The following is a 17,827-nucleotide window of genomic DNA, read 5'->3' as shown; positions in this document are numbered from 1 at the left end:
CGACTGCTATTTGCTCCATATTGCCCTTCAGAAACACGTTGCAGCTCCTTTTCTCTGAGCACTAAGTCATAGGAAAATGAAGATATTATTTCATGTTTGAGTTTCTCCAAAAGTGAAACTTCCAAGCTACCCTTGAGTCTAACAAAAAAACAAAACAAAACAAAAAACAAAAAAAAAAACACCACACCAAACCAAACCTCAGAGGACTCCTTGCGAATATCGGACTCCAGGGAGGGACTCTTTGAATGTATACCTGTAACTGTTTGTGCAGGGATTTGTGGCAGCCTGGTCATGTTCTTATATGTACACTAGCCAGTTTTTGTTATTATATGAAATACAGAACAAACTAGGTAATATTTACATAGCAGTTTCCTCTCGCTGTTGTCTTTGTGTTTGTCCTGGATCTTGGAGGAACAGGAAGAGAGAAAGAATAGTATTATGGAGTTGGAGAATGGAGGCTGAGGAGAAATAGCTTGCCCAAGAAACTGCATATCTTATCAGCTCTAGCCATCAGTGAAAGATGATGGCCGTTACAGTCTAATGCCATCTGGAAAACCACATTGTTTGCCACTGAGCTTAATGAGACTTAATTCTATGTGCTTGTGTACAGGACTGGAGTCTTAGGGTCAGCCATTCTCAACCTTTTTTTTTTTTTTGGCCATGGCCATGGCCATAAACAAAATATGACAGAAATATGGCCAAATCAGGATTATATAAGTCATTTAACAACTCTTATAAGGAGGTGTGTGAATAAATTTTTCCAATGTGTGGCCCCCTTCAAATGTGCCAGGGCTTCCCCTAGGCAGCCATATGGCCACCATTGAGAATGGGTGCCAGGGATTACTAACATCTGAATACATACTTGGTTCTAAATGGAGCCAGTTTTAAAAACTGTTTCCATTCACATTCCAATCAAGTGGGACTTACAGTATTTCTCTGAAAATCTTACACAGTTTTTAGCTGAATATTGCTAGAAACACAAGCTGTCGGACAACAAAGCTGCATGGGCTATTTAACTTTCCTGTGCCTTTTCTAATTTTGTTCTCCCTTTTTTGTTTCAGGTCAGGGAGCAATAAATTATGACAGGAACACATACACCGGTGATTATGAAAGCTCCTTGCAACACAGACTTCTCAATTCAAATTTTAAATACAACGAAAGAGCCATCTTTGAACCTAACCCCACAGCCAAAACAACTGCTGTGTTTGGTGCTTCAACCCCTCTGGGTGCTCGCTTCTCCCTGTCTCTTAACAGAAATAGTGAATACAAAGATAACTTGTTGGTTGGAAATGGAAACCTAGAAGCACAACTGGACATTGCCTCAGCCTTTGTGAAAACCACATATACAGAGTTCCTCACCTATAACACAAACAGCCAAGTGCTAGCAGCGGAAACCAACCTGAAGCTTGACTCTTCCTTCCTTCAGGCTACCAATCAGATCACAGGGAGGATGAGTGAAGATGGCTGGGGAATCACCTCAGTCTCCAATGTACAGAATGGCTTTCTGACCAACACCGCTTCCTTGAAGTATCAAAACAGCCAGCTGAAGTTGTCATCTGAGACAGCTGGTAGGCACAGAGGCCTGGTAGCAACCAATAAGTTTGATGTCACTCTGGAGAAACAGGGGGCTGCACTTAGCTCAGAGTATCGGGCCACGCATGAACGGAACCAAGGCTATGCTCTGATTTCAGGCTCCGTTAATAACCGAGGTGCTGAACTAATTAGCCACGTGATGGGACGATGGCAAGGAAACAAAGCAGAACACAAATCCACACTGAGCATTAACCGGGATGGGCTGGCCAGTGCTGCAACGACAACAGTGCAATTTAGCCCCTTGATGGTGGAGCATGAAATGAACGCCCGACTTGGCACCTCAGGAGCCTCCATGACCATCAATGCTAACGGACGCCTTGGGAAACACAATGCCAAGTTTGACTTAGATGGGAAAGCGGCTCTCACGGAAGTGGTGCTCACAAGCGTCTATCAAGGCAGCCTTTTAGATGTGGACAGCAAGAACACTTTGAATTTTAGAGTCAATAAAGGAGGGCTCAAGTTTTCCAACAGCTTGGTAGGGTCCTACAAAGAAATGAAGCTCGAACACACCCATGACTTAAACATTGCAGGCTTGTCCTTGACTTACACTTCGAATTTAGACCACATCATCAGCTCAGCAAAATCACACAAGCACCATCTGGACTTCCAGCTGCAACCCTATTCTCTCACAGCCAACGTGAACAATGACTTAAAATACCTTGCTGCCAGTGTCAACAACAAAGCCCGGCTGCAACTTGAGCCTCTCAAGGTAAATCTGGATGGCAACGTGAAAGGTGCTTACAGTGGCGATGAGGTGAAGCACAGCTACATCTTCACCTATGCGGACCTGGTGGCACATTTAAAGACTGACACTGTTGGAAGCGTTCAAGGGGCAGCTCTCGTCCACAGATTTAGCTTGGATGTCGCAGGACTCTCTTCTTCCATTGCTGTCAACACAAACTGTAATTCCAAATTTCTAACCTTTACCAATGAAATTCGATCTGCTGTGGCCCCGTTCACTATCACCTTTGACATGCATACGAATGGAGACGGGAGACTTCGGGTTTCGGGAGACCAGTCAGGGCAGCTTTACAGCAAGTTTCTGCTAAAAGTGGAGCCCCTTGCTTTTACATTTTCTCATTATTACAAAGGAACCACTGATCACAACTTCAACTCAGGGGCAAGACACAAAACGTTACTTGATAATAAAGTCACTGTACTTTTTACTCCAGCTGAACAAAGCAGTGCCTGGACAATGAAAAGCCAACTCAACGATAATGTGTACACTCAAGATTTTAGTGCCTTTAACACTGCGGAAAAAATTGGGGTGGAACTGAGTGGACAAACTTTAGCAGACCTTTCTGTATTGGACTTCCCTATAAATATACCTCTCACAAGGACTGGCAGAATCAACCTAGTTGACACATTTGATCTGCGGGACAATATAGCCCAGCCTCAAGAGTTTAGTCTCTCTCTTTCTGCGAAGTATGACAAGAACAACAACGTGCATGTCATCAATTTGCCCTTCTTGGAAAACTTACCTGCTTATTATGAGCAATGGAGGCGGTCCCTCTTAGCTGTACTGAAGTCTCTTCAGAAGAACCTGAGAGATGCAAATGTAGAGCAGTTCATAAGAAAATACAGGACAGCACTGGATAAATTACCTCAACAGATCAATGAGTATGTGAACAATTTTGATTTGAGAAGTAAAGCAAACAACCTAAAAGAAAGTCTAGATGCTTTCATAAAGGATTATGCAATCACGGTAGATGACCTTCAACTTTTTTTAGAAAATACTAAAGCTAATCTTCAGGAAGCTTTGTCTCGGCTGCAAAAATTCCTGGAAGAAGCTGAAAACTACATCAGGGAGAACTACGATTTGAAGGCAGCTATTGCACAACTCATTGACCAAATTGTTGAAAAAATGAAAATTCTAGACAAACAGTATGAAATCAGCACAAAAATGATTAACACTATTCAACAATTGCAATCCATTGTCTCTCAGTTTGAGCCTAGCCAGCTAGGAAATGGAGTGGCAGCTTGGGCTCAAAATATGGAAGCTCAATACAAAATCAAAGCTCAAGTACAAGAAAAACTTGATCAACTGAAGAGACAGATTCAGAGGATGGATGCCACACATATTGCAGAGAACATGAAGCTGGCGATCCAGTCAATCGACACTGGAAATCTTTTAGAAAAGTTAAAAGTGTCCTTTCCACTTCAAAAACTTAATCAAATTCTTGAACAAATAAAAGACATTCTTCTCAATTTTGCGGAAGACTATGAAGTGTCTGAGAAGATCAATGTCTTCCGAGCCAAAATGCATGAACTTATTGTAAACTACAAAGTAGACCAACAAGTCAAAGTTCTGATAGATAAGTTGGTAGAGCTGTCTAACCAACAGAAAATCCGAGAAACAGTTCAGAAATTGACCAACTCACTGAAGAAAATAGACATAAAAGTCTTCCTCAATCAGGTACTGAAATTTGTTGATGATGCAGTCAAGAAGCTCCAGACATTTGATTACAAAAATCTTGTGGATGAAATCAATGATTTCCTTGATATTGCTATAAAGAAAGTGAGAGCATTCGATTACAACAAATTTGTAGATGAAGCAAATGTTAAAATCCAGGAAGTTACACAGAAAATCAACGACGAAATCAAAGCATTAGAGCTACCCCAAAAAGCAGAAGCTATAAAACAATACATCAAAGATGTCAATGTTGTAGTTTCTCAGTACATTCAGAAATTAAAAGAAACAAGGCTTGCTGTCATCATTGACTGGTTCAACAACCTCTTAAGTTCTACAGCCATAAGGGAACTGAAAAGTAAGACATGTGAATATCTAGAAGATGCACGTGATAGGATTTACCGAATGGACATTGCAGCAGAGTGCCAAAGATACCTTGAGAAAGTAGGTCATTTGTATGATACCATAGTCAACTATCTAACTCATCAGTGGAAGACTGCCTCAAAGAAGATTACTGCTTTTGGTGAAAAGTACAATGTTAAAAATATGGCTGACAGCTTGAATCAGTTTGTTGAAACAGGCTTTAAGGTTCCCGAAATGAGAACAGGAATAATCAACATCCCTGCCTTTGAAGTCAGTCTCCGAGCTCTTCGTGAAGCAACATTTCAAACACCAGATTTTATAATACCATTTACTGACCTGCATGTCCCTTCATATCAGCTAAACTTCAAGGATATGAAAAACATCAAAATTCCAACCAGATTTACAACACCTGAGTTTACTATCCTAAATGCCTTTCTGGTCCCTTCCTATACTATTGACCTGAATGAAATCAAACTGAAGATTGTAAAGATGATTGATCAAATTCTGAGAAGTGACTTTCAGTTGCCAGAGGCTGGCGTGTATTTCCAAGACCTAAGGGTGCAGGATATGTCTTTTCCTGACTTTCATTTCCCAGAAATGAATTTGCCAGAGCTACAAGTACCTTTATTATCAATCCCCAAGCTAAATCTGGATGAATTTCAGGTTCCAGATATCCATATTCCAGAATTCCAGCTACCACGTATTCCGCATTCTGTGACTATCCCTACTTTTGGAAAACTAACAGGCACTTTCCGAGTTGCTTCTCCCTTCTTCACTCTGACAACTGATGCTGCTTTCCACAATGTAACAGCTTCTGAACACAGTCCAGAATTTGTGGCTTCTGTGTCAGCTATTACAACATCCAAGATCAACTACCTTGCTTTCACACTGACTGCAGATTCACGACTTCTTGCTCCCGAGATGCAGCGATTAATCCTAAGAGACAGCCTGAAGTTCTCCCATGTCTATATTAAAGCTGATCATGTTGGTGAAATGATATTTACAGGGACCACTGTTCAAGGTAGTTCTGAAACCACTGCAAATGTCCTCAGTGCACGGAATGCTATGGATCTGCACAACAAGCTAACAGTCAATGTTCAGAAGAAGATTTCCATGGAGAGTAAGACAACATACACTCATAGGTTAAATATTCCAAAGGCCCAGTTCACCAGCCAAGCTGAATTAAGCAATGTGATATCAACAGAACTGGAAGCAGGACGCATATTACTGAGTTCTACTGGAAAAGGAGACTGGAAATGGGCCACACATGATTATTCTGATGAAGGAACCCACGAATCAAGTGTCACTTTCAGTGTAGGAGGATCTGTAGCTGCATTTGTGGCCGAAAACAGGATAAATGATAAGTACTTGAAAGTCAACCAAAGACTGGCATATGAATATAATTTACCAAGTTCTGCAAAGCTGCAGGTTGAGTCGACAGTGGAATCTCCACTGTTGGGGCGTAGTGTCCTAAGCCTACAAGGCACTGGGAATCTTGCAGAACTGAAAATAGAAGTCAGTGGAACACACAATGCTAAGTTAAGTGGACGCATCTCTGGGACTTTGAATAATGATGTGGCCTTCTTGGTACAGCCCTTTGAAATCAGTGCATCAACAAATAATGATCTGAATGCGAAAGTTAGCTTACCACTGAAGATTGTTAGCAAAGTTGAGTTTCTGAATAACTATAACCTTAAGCTGAGTCCTTCCACTCAACAAGTTAGCTGGAGAACAGAGAGCAGATTTAACCAATACAAATATGCCCACAACATGTCAGCTGGCAACAATGAAGATCGCATTGAAGGGTCTGTGTCTATAAATGGTGACGCTAACTTGGACTTCCTAAAAATTCCCCTCTCATTTCCTGAACAACATGTCCCCTACCTTGATGTAAAGATGCCCCAGGTGCAAGAATACTCTCTGTGGGAGGAAACAGGGTTGAAGAATTTCCTAAAGACTACAAAGCAATCATTTGACTTAAGCCTAAAAGCTCAATACAAGAAGAACAAAGATATGCATTCATTTCAGATTCCTTTAGATGGAGTGCATAGAGCAATCAACAACTATATTGTGTTCTTCAACAAGCATTTTGAGAGAGGTAGGGACCAAACCTTGGCTTTCCTGACAGAGTCATACAATCAAGCCAAAACCGAGTTTGACAAATACAAAGTGCATCCTTCTGCCAACCAAGTTCCACAGATCTTCAGGATTCCAGGATACACCGTTCCAGTGGTCAATATTGAGGTCTCTCCCTTTACAGCTGAGCTGCCAGCTGTGGGCTACATTATCCCAAAAGAAATCAGCACTCCCAGTTTCAAAGTGCCACTTGTTGGGTTTTCAGTGCCATCATATACATTAGTCCTTCCATCATTTGGACTGCCGGTTCTTCACATTCCCCAAGGTCTCCAGACATTGAAACTTCCCAGCTATCAGATACACAGTCCATCTGATAGAGTGTACATTCCAGCCTTGGGAAATATCACCTATGAATTTTCATTCAAATCCAGTATGATCACCTTGAACACAAACGCTGGTTTTTTCAACCAATCTGATATCATTGCTCGTTTGAGTTCATCTTCCACTTCAGTGATTGATGCTTTGCAGTATAAACTGGATGGAACGACCAGTCTCACAAGGAAGAGGGGGTTGAAGCTAGCAACTGCATTATCCCTGATCCATAAATTTGTGGAAGGAAACCATGACAGCACTATCAGTCTTACAAAGAGAAACATAGAAGCTTCAGTAATAACCACTGCAAAAATCAGTACACCGGCCTTAAAAGTAAATTTTGGACAAGAACTTAAGGGAAATACTAAATCAAAACCAATAATTTCTTCAACTATAAATTTAAATTATGATATTGATATTCCTGTTGCCACAGCTAAAGGAGCAATTGTCCATAAGGTCTCCCTAGAAAGCATTCTGTCTTACATATCTGCAGATACTTCAACCAATGCTCTCATTAATGGAGCATTTTACCAAGACACCCCATTTTCTGGAAAGCTGGTTCATGAAGCAAATGCCTACCTAAATTCTAAAGGTGCTCGATCTTCAGTCAAGTTTGAAACGAATTCTAAAATTGATGGGATCTGGAATTTTGATATGAAAGAAAATGTGGCCATTGAAGCATCTATTCATCGTCTTTATGCTGTATGGGACCACAATGGAGAAAATAATTTTCATTATCGTCCAGTTTTTGTAACTATGGGAAACCAGATCTGCAAAGTAACTTTTGAATTAGCACCAGAAAGTCTCTCAGCAGCTATTCAGGTACAAGCCACACAATCGAATGACATGCTTTGTGATACTTCAGTTAATCAAGACTTTTTCATTGCCATCAACAAAGGAAACCAGAAGATAGCCTGGAACAGCAAAAACCAAATCCATACTCTCTTCCTTGGGCATGACTTGAAGTTATCAAATGATGACAGAGAAATTCAGTTTGAGCTGCTGGGATCTTTGGGTGGGCACATGGACTTCCTCAAATACCTCGTGCTGCCGGTTTACAACAAGGACTTATGGGACATCTTGAAATTAGATCTCACAACTAGTCCTGAAAAGAAGCAATACTTGAATGCATCAACCTCTATCGTATACACCAAAAATGAAGACGGTTATTTTATCCCCATAAATATAAATGGAATCAAAGTCCCCAAAAAGTTGACCATGATGGCATTTGACATCAAACTGCCTTCACTGCCAAAAATCCAGGTTCCCCAGTTAGATGTACTAACAAGGCATGTTGACGTGGAAGAATATAAAATTCCTTACCTTGAGCTGACTGTCCCGGAAAATCTACTGACTATATCCCAGTTTACTCTTCCAAAGACATTCTCTCTGGGCAATGTGGTTGTGGATTTGAATGCTGTCGCCAACAAGATAGCTGACTTTGATCTGCCTACAATTACAATTCCTGAGCAACAGATGGAAATCCCAACCTTTAAAATCACTTTGCCTGCTGGAATTTACTTGCCCAAATTTGGAGCTTTGGCTGCTTCTTTCAAGGCTGCATCTCCTGTGTACAATGGCACTTGGGAAACAGAGTTCAAGAATAACAAAGACTCCTTTGAACATTCAATTGATTTTACTGCAAATTCACCCCTGCAATTTTTGGAGTACGATCTAGAGGGTAAGATTAGTAATATTTCCCCTATTATTGTTTCAGTTTTCAGCTGAACATAGTGACTTGGGTACTCAACCAAATCAATAGTTAAAAGTTCATAGAAGGAAACTATCTCACCCTTATTCACCTCCTCTCTGTAGCTTCTCCCTCAAAGCTCTCCATATCCAGTCTATGTCTAACTTTGGAATAATATCCTGTTTTCCAGAAGTGCCTTGCCTTACATCCCACATTATGAAACAGCTCCCCCTTGCCCTCCAAGCAACATTGGCAGCTGCAATGGGAGAGGTTTGGGTGCATTTTCCTTTCATGACTTCCCTTACATTTCTTTACTTTAAAAAATTCGAGCTCCAGTACTTCAGTAAAACAGAATTTCCACCACCTCTCTCTATATGTGTGCCAATGAGACAGTCTAAGCATATTTAGCTGAACATATGCTGAATCCTCCCCGTGATGAGGAACTCAGTAAAATCAGAGTCCCCAAATATGGAGAGAGCATCTATGTGTCTTCAACCCAAAGTCAAAGGTGAAGCAGGCAGAGCTGGTAAATAGGGCTCCATGCTCCCTACAACATGCTTCTGAATGCCTGCATCCACAGGATTGTTCAACATTACCACTAAAACAGTACAGGGAGGTAGATAATACTATGAAAACAAGCCATCTTGGTAGTATAAACCAGGAGGGAAATCTACAACTAGGGACTTCTGGTACACAATTCAATCTCTAAGTAATGCTCTCTTCAGTAGTTATACCAGATCTTTAATGTAGTGCATCAGACACCTCTGTTTTCTACGCATGTAATATGTAGGTATATTTATTTATGTTTTAATTGAGCAGAAGTGCTTATTTCTTACTTTAGTTCAGTCTTCTCCCAAAAGACAATCTATGATGCTCTAGGCAAAGATGAGTATAAGTACAGGATTGCACCTTGAGACTGATAAACAAATTGTCAAGGAATACTTTACTACTTTGAACAAGTTAAAATATCCAGGGTTCAGAGAACTGTATCGAAGAGAATTGAAGGAATTATATGAAGAATTCTCAGAACCATTGTTTATTATTTTCTTGAAATAATAGAGGATAGGTGAAGTGCCAGATGATTGGAGGAGGGCTAATGTTGTCCCTATCTTTAAAAAGGGCAAAAGGGAGGAGCCTGGGAACTACAGACCAGTCAGCCTAATATCAATCCAGGGAAAATACTAGAGCAGGTTATAAAGAGATTACTTTGCAAGTATCTTGAAAACAGTGCAGTAATAATCAGAAGCAAACAGATTTGTTGAGAACAAATCTGGCCAGACTGGTCTGATCTTATGCTTTGATTGGGCAGCCTCCCTGGTAGATGGTGGGAATGTGTAGACGTAATATATCTTGACTTCAGTAAAGCTTTTGACAAAGTGTCCCATGATATTCTGATATTAGTAATCTAACTAGGTGCAGGTTGAAAATAACAATAATCAGGTGGATACACAGTTGGTTGTAGAATTGTACCGAGGGAGTAATTATCAATGGCCTTCTCAAAATGAGAAGAGATGACATGTGGGATAAAACAAAGTTCAGTCGTGAGCCTGGTGTTCTTCAACATTTTTATTACTGACGTGGATGAAGGGGTGCAAGGGATATTTATCAAATTTGCAGATGGCATAAAATTGGGTGGAATAGCTAATACCCTGGAAGACAGAAACAAAATGCAAAAAGATCTTGATAGGTCTGAGCACTGAGCTGAAAACAAAAGAAGGAAATTTGACAGAAATAAATGCTAAGTTCTACACCTAGGAGAGAGAGAAAACCCCAAATACACTTACAAGATGGGGGATACTTAGCTCAGTAAAACTGCTTGCAAGAAGCATCTTGGAATTCTTATTAACCACAAGCTGCATATGAACCAACAGTGTGACGTGGTTGCCAAAAAGATCCATGCCACTTTAGGCAGTATTAACAGAAGTGTCATCTCCAAACCCTGTGAGGTACTAGTTCCTCTCCATTTGGCACTGGTTTGGCCTCATCTTGAGTACTGTGCCCAGTTCTGGACACCACATTTTAAGAAAGATGGAGACAAACCGGAACAAGTTCACAGGATGGCAACAAAGATTATCAAGGGGCTGGAAACAAAGCCCCATGAAAGAACAGGGCATGTTTACCCTTGAGAAAAAAAGACTGAAGGAAGGTATGATTGCATTTTTTAAAAAATCAAAAGAATGTTATAGAGAGAAGGGGCATGATCTTGTCTTAATTACCCAGAGTGTAGGACGCGTAACAATGGGATCAAGTTACAGGAAGCCAGATTTTCATATAATATCAGGAAAATCATCTTAACTATTAGAGCAGTACGGCAATGGAACCAATTACAGTGGGAGGCGGTGAGCGCTTTAAACCTGGAGGCTTTCAAGAGAAAGTTAAACATCTGTCAAATATACTTGATTTGGTTTCCTGCACTGAGCAGGGGGCTGGACTCGATGGCCTGGTTGGCCCCTTCCAACTCCATCATTCAATGATTCTTTGATTCTCTGATTTATGTATCTGAAATGTTTTCTTTCTAGGTGTTTCGATTTACACATATGAAGGTGATCTCCTAAGAGCAAATACTAAAGGCACCTTCTCACATCGGGACCTGAGTATCGACTACAAAGAAGTTATGATTTTACAAGGATACAGGTACTTCTTTCATCAGCTTATCAGTAAACTGAATGACAAGCTGCATGGCGTTTGGGGGAGACAAAGCATATTTAGACAATTTTAATTTTTCATTATTTCTAATTATTCTAATACAGACTATTACATTCTGCCCTCCTTTAACAGCCCAAGATCAGCATTGATGCCCCTTGCCTCTGGCATGCTGCTTAATATTAGTGAAAATTATTAGTTATAAACATCTTATATATAAAATATTATACATATACACACATATATATGGGAATGGCATACTTCCATTGTGAGGGAAATCCTTAGTGGCCGAGCTGTGTGTGCGCGTACACACAATTTGATACATTGCTTTTTAGCATCTCTTCACTCAAAAGCAAGTGAAGGCTAGCTGTGTGAGATGTTAGGGGTATAATAAGGATATAATTTGCCCATGTTTTTGGATTTTGTACCAAGACTACATGGCCTTTTTCTTCATTGATCATGCAGAAGAATGCTCAAAACAGCTAAGACTAATAATTAAAGATAAAACTCAACAAAGAATGTAACCCGAATGGTGGATACATTTCTACTAGACTGAAGTGGGGCATCCAGTGTTTTCAGAATCTTCCCTTCCTACGGAATTTCCCCACACACTCCATGAAACGCTACAATAGGTAGCATGGGATTTGCACAGATAGAAAAGACTGGTTGATCAATATGTGTGAGGTGAACGTCTTCCTGCGAGCAGAAAATCACCACTGAATACAAGCTAGTAATAGTAAAATAACAGACCAACAAAGTAAATCCAGATGATTAGAAGGATCATTAATATCATGTTTAAATGGCATGTGAAAGTCCTGGGCACATAAAATGGTCTTTGTTTAGAGCCAAAAAGACAGCAAAATCAGTGTCGGGCGATCTCCTCACAAGAAATTAGATTTAATGATCCTTCCATGACATGCAGTTATGTCATCTTCTTCCAAGGTAACCTACCTCATAGAGCTTTTGTGAGGAGAAAACAAGGGGAAAGCTGTCCACCTGCCTAGGGGCCCTCGCACAAAAGGTTGGCTATAAATGTAACTAATAAATAAATAAATAAATAAAAATCATGATCCCCTCCCCCCTCTGGCTACCCTGTAACCAATTTAGACTCCTGGACTACACTGGATCTGTGGACATCCTTAGCCCAACATTCACGGATCTTCAAGTGCGTTACCACTCGGATCAGTCGAAAATCGCAGTCTCAGCAACAACTTCTTCAGCCGGCAGTCTTGGTTTTGTGATCGCTCTGGACGACAATATCCTCAAGAGCAAGATTTTCTACCAAACTCAGGTAGGAACAGGGGAAATCAAACAATGTGCCTTTGTTTCAACCATCACAGATGGGGTTCAGTCTACATTAGTCATGCTTCATTCCCACAGAATCTGACAGGATGTGAAGGACAAGTCACTTGTCTGATAGATTTCCCTGGGACATGGCACCAGTTAACTTAGCCAAAGTACCTCCCCCAGGAAGTTATTATTAGCACTGGGCAAGAGAATTACACTTGGCTTTTCCCTCTGGGCAGCAAGCATGATAGCAGTGCTTCCTTCCCCTCTTCTTCTGCAAGTCCAAGCCTTGTTTAGGCATTCAGAGTAGTGTTAAGTGGAATGCATGGGAAGAGGAGTAGGCTAGCCTCACTCAGTCCATATTCAATCTATTCACGTGAAAGGCTGCAGACTAGAGAAGACAAGAGAGGCTGTGGAGGTATTCTCTCCATGTGATCTGCAACCATGATTTTTTTTTTCATTGTTGACAGAACAATGCTTCCTGGGAGGGGAACTGAATATCAACAGAGGTCTGAAAGGTCATTAAAGGTCATTGCCAAGTGTGAAATGGTGCACTATCAACAACTTGTACCCAAATACAGTCTCTGTTTCGGGGCCATGTATAAATATTTGCCATGTAATCCTACTCTTATGTCTGAGGAAGTGGACTTGTCCATGAAAGCTTGCATGAAGCACAGTGTTTTTGTCTTCTTTTTTTGTTTTCTTTTGTTTTTGCCTGATATGCTAGCATAGACTAACATGGTTACCTCTTCACAAACTACATGATTTTTCAGGCTTATTTGCATAGAAGAGGTTTTCCTGTTTAGACTATCACTCTCCAGGCAAAGACAAGAATGATGGAGGGGCCACAATGCTTCCTCTCCTCTTTTATTCAGCTTAACCTGAATGCCTGATTAGGGTTCATAATTTTCTCACACTCTTGCTACATTATCAATTGTCAGGCAGTGATGCTAAGTGGAAGCCAGGGAAGATGAAGACATGGTCTTCTCTGTTGTCACTTTCAACTAGTGTTCGGAAACATACTAGAAAGAGCTTCTAAGTGATTTAGCTATTAATGAGTTCTTACTGAGGCGGCCATTGAAATCACTAAGAATTAATTAAATGGTAAACCCTTTTCTTCGATACTAACAGTTAAATAAATGTCAACTCCTTTCGTCTACGAACTTTCCTGTTCTTAATTTCTCATTTTTAGAACAGCCTTTCCTTTGGAGACATGCAGAAGTGACATGGACCAAATTTAGACCCATCAGTCCATGTCTTTTTTTTTAAGAAAAGGGATTTTCATAAGAATCCCAGCAGGAGAAGAACAAACTAACTTCCTTCCACTTAATCAGTGCTTATAACTACCACCACCATCCCTTAGGAATGTGGATCTGACAGCCTTTCTCTGCTGGTGAAAAGCGGGGAAGAAATCTATTCTCTTTGCAGTGTGATTTCATCAGATTAAACTTCCCCCTCCTAAAGAAATATCTTGAAGAAAAAATTGTGGGTTTTTGTTTGTTTGTTTGTTTTGGAGTTTTCCAGAATAAGCAACATGTTGCACAGGATTGTTACCGACCCTGCACAGAATGGAATATTTTCTGTGCAGATGTCATGTGGGAAAAGCAGAAGGTAGTCCATACTGTGCAGGATCATTACACTTCCTGTGTAGGGTACATCTCCCTGTGCACTAATCACCAGAAAAGTCACTAAGCTGCACAGAATTTAGCAGTTTCCCTTGCAGAATTGCAGGCTAAAAATGAGAGAACGAATAAGGGCAAAAAAAGGAGACCGGGATCTTGTTTTCATCGGAAGCTGTGAAGTGTCATTGTTGCAGGGGGAATCTCGGCAGGAAATTTCTGCATGGAAGATGTTTTAGAAGAAGAATGTTCATTGAATATTCATCAGATTCGTGCTTCCCGCCAGCTGCAATTTTCATTTTTCAACAGCCTGCTCATTAAACACAAATATGTATTCAATGGCTGGTCTACTTTAGGGGTAAAACTGCAAAACAGGTTGATGCGTAAACATTTGGAAACATTAACCCAATGATCTTTGAAATGTCCAAGTGTCCTGTGTGAAATAGCAGCAGCAATAATAGCAGCCAGTTATTGTTGAATGATTGCTGAGAAGAAGATAATTCAGGCCATAACCTGAGTACGTTTTAATTTACTTTACATGCCATAGTCCATCAGAAACCTGTATAGCCAGGGCAGAAAATTTAATAGCAAATGATTGTCATGTTTTTATAATAAAGCAGAGAATAATCTCTTAACAATTTACTTTCCATTTACAGAACGACCCCAAGAATGAAATCGACGTCTTTAAAAGTGAGATATCTTTCAATGATCCTGAACATATTCAATACAAAGCCAACTGGAAAGAGGACGAGGCCATAGTCTTCCTCCAAGGTTTAAAAGAGAAAATGCCTAAAATGGCCAATGCCCTGTATCAAGCTGTGGACAAGTACCATTATGAGCATATGGGCATGAAGATCAGTACTGCCACCTTAAAACTCAAGGACAGACTGAGAAATAGTGCTGACACAGCTTACAGAGGCACTCTGAACAGTATCAATGAACTGGAGAATCAGCTTCATGTAGTCACTAACCAGGCTACTGGGAAATACCAGAAGTTGCAGAAGAAAGCCCAAAAGCTGTACTATGATGCTGCAGATCAAGCCAACCAAATGGACTATGACCAAATCAGAGCCAAAATTTTCAGTGCCGCAATGGACACAATAGAAGAGTACAATAAAAAGGTCAAGCGTCTTCTTGACTCTGGCATTGAATTTTTGAAAGTAACAAAACTTCAGGTACCAGGGATGGCGGAGAAACACACCGGGGAAGAGCTTTTTGTGATGGCCACAGCAAAGGTAGCCAAAGTGGTAGACCTCTGCATTACCAGATTGCAAGAATATTTTGATGCTTTCATTGCCTTTGTCAGTGAGCTAGAGGTTCAAATTCCAGCTTCCAGCCAGATTATCAAAGGAAGTCAAATACTTGATGAAATTAAAGGATTTTTGGCACACGTACACAGGAAAGTCAACCAGATATTTGTTGGGATCCAGGAAATTGACTTTGCACAACATCTGAGAGACCTAAAAGAAGTCGTTCAGCAGATCTTCCAAAAGATAGAAGAACTAGTCAGAAATGTACAAGCCCAAAACTACGAATATGTTAACACCCAGATAAAACAAGCATTCACAAAGTTTTTACAAGGACTGAAGAGTATAGCAGAAGACAGAAAGTACTTGGGTCCTCGTATTGAAAACATCATCCAGAACACCATAGAATCAGGCTCCACAAAGCTGGAAGAATTTTTGCAGAGTGTAAAAGTCCTGAGGGAGGAATATTTTGACCCAAGCATTGTTGGCTGGTCTGTCAAATATTATGAAGTGGAAGAGAAAGTGTTGGCTTGGCTGAAAATTGTCATCAGTGCTGTGGTAGAGTGGCATACCAAAAATGTTAGTGAGACTGCTGACTTCGTGGCACGTCTGACAGAGCGAGTCAAAGAATTTGTGGAGAAACAGGAACAACTCAATGAGCTGTCTCAGTCTGCTCATGACCAAATCCTGTATTGGTCCGAAGCTGCCAGAAAGAGCGCTGCTGATCAAAACGAACAAGTCAAGGCAAAACTACAGGAGGCATACGAACACCTTTCTGAGGCCTATGAAAGGCTCATTGCCGAGACGAAAAAATTGATCGACTTCACAATAGAAAACTATACAGCATTCCTCCAGTATCTCCAGCAGCTTCTTAATCATGTTGAGACCACAACAGCTGAAACCTTAAGGCCTTATATAGTTGTCCGCCAAGGAGAACTCAGGGTAGACATACCAAAACCGTTTGATTTGCTATTGTTCTATTCACCTCCCCAGACAATTCAGGAAGAAACGAATTGATTCAGCAAGGCATCAGTCAGACTTCCAAGAAAAGGGAAGAGCTCCAGAATTCCATCCATTGGCAAATTTGTGCTGGGCAACTGACCATGCAGCAGATCAAACAAAATATACAGAAGTGCATACAGTCCTGGATGCATAAATATGAGGAATGCTAGTAGATGCTTTTTTTTAACACAACATATTTAAAACCTACATCTAGTAACGCTTGTTTTCGGGGCTCATTTTTTGTGGGGGGACATCAGTAAGCTATTTGTTTGAATCTGGCATTTCTGCATGAAAGATGAATAATCTGCAGGTTAGTTTCACGCTCTGCAAAAGCCAATAAATGAATTCTGTATGACATCTCAGTGTCCTTTATTAAAACCAGTTTCCTTGAAAGACTGTGATCCAGTGCTTGTGAATAGAGGGGTTTACAGTGGCTTCATGTCAGAAGTTATAGGGTCAGCCGCACTTCATGCAATATAAAATAAGAAGCGGCTTGTGTGATAAAGGTCAGCCTAAACTAAAGAGTAGGAATAATTAATATTTTTTAATCAGGAAGGTAACCAGTGAGTACAGTTGAACAAAAGAGAGTCAGAAGTCTGTGAGCAAGAGAATAAGCACTGGGTTAATATTGGTGAATTTCACAGAAAATAAAACAAATCAAAACAAAAATGTCAGTGGCAGTTAAATTATTACAGCCACAAGTAAAACAGAATGCTTGTTTTTCTGCCCTAAATAATCCTCCTAACCAATCAAGGGTCAGGACCATATTTGTAAAGAAAAATGGTTTCTATTTTCTTCTTTACCAAGTTAGTGTTCTCTGCACTTTGCAACCATGGTTTTTATATTTCGGTTTTGATTGTGAAACATATTAGGCAAGCTTCAGATTAATCCAAGGTTGCCAGTTCCTTGCTCTGAAGCAAGCTTCTGGGCTGCCCTTTGTCTTTACTAAGATAGTGCTATGCAGTTGGGAAAAAGATCAAGAGATGCAGTATTTCAGCACCTTTAAAGAAACATATGCCCTCTTTGGGTGATGCTCCAAGAAGTCTCATCAAAATTATTCACAAAACTGAAATATAAAAATTTTAAAAGCAAACTATCTGAGTTTAATAATTTATTTAGTATTATATTTTGCTGTTAGCATACTATGTACATACCAGAGCTCCCCCTCTCTCCCCTTCCCTTCTTGCTTCTATTAGAATAAACTCATTTTTGCAGTATCAATAGAAGTGATGTGTGTATGTGTCTTTTAATTAAACTGTTTTTCTCTGTGAGCTTTGCTTTTTTTCTTACTTTGTCCATATAAGAAACTGGGATTGTTCTATTTGTGTGGGTTGACACATGATGCTAAACCATAATTTAGCATCACATGCATGAACCGCATAGTCTATGTCCTCCTCTTACATTACTGGGACTCAACTGTGTAAGATAAGCAAGGATATAATTTTATATGTATAACATCAGTGACCTCACACAATTCCCCCTTGCACTAGCCGATGAAATTCTGACACCTCCATGTCATGTCTCA

At 40.3% G+C, this 17,827-nt stretch overlaps 1 protein-coding gene across 1 annotated transcript in view; it reads left to right on the top strand.

Annotated features, from left to right (window-relative positions):
* Positions 1-17,573, top strand: part of APOB (apolipoprotein B) — a 59,024-nt gene extending 41,451 nt beyond the window's left edge. Inside the window, 5 exon segments of the mRNA XM_020815630.3 lie at positions 1,062-8,495; positions 11,024-11,138; positions 12,255-12,438; positions 14,710-16,303; positions 16,306-17,573. Coding sequence (XP_020671289.3) covers positions 1,062-8,495; positions 11,024-11,138; positions 12,255-12,438; positions 14,710-16,303; positions 16,306-16,472 — 9,494 coding nt within the window. The 3' untranslated portion in view covers positions 16,473-17,573.
* The last annotated feature ends 254 nt before the right edge of the window (positions 17,574-17,827 follow it).

This window comes from Pogona vitticeps, chromosome 1, assembly GCF_051106095.1.
Source record: "Pogona vitticeps strain Pit_001003342236 chromosome 1, PviZW2.1, whole genome shotgun sequence".
NCBI lineage: Eukaryota > Metazoa > Chordata > Lepidosauria > Squamata > Agamidae > Pogona > Pogona vitticeps.
This window is presented reverse-complemented; position numbering and strand designations above follow the sequence as displayed.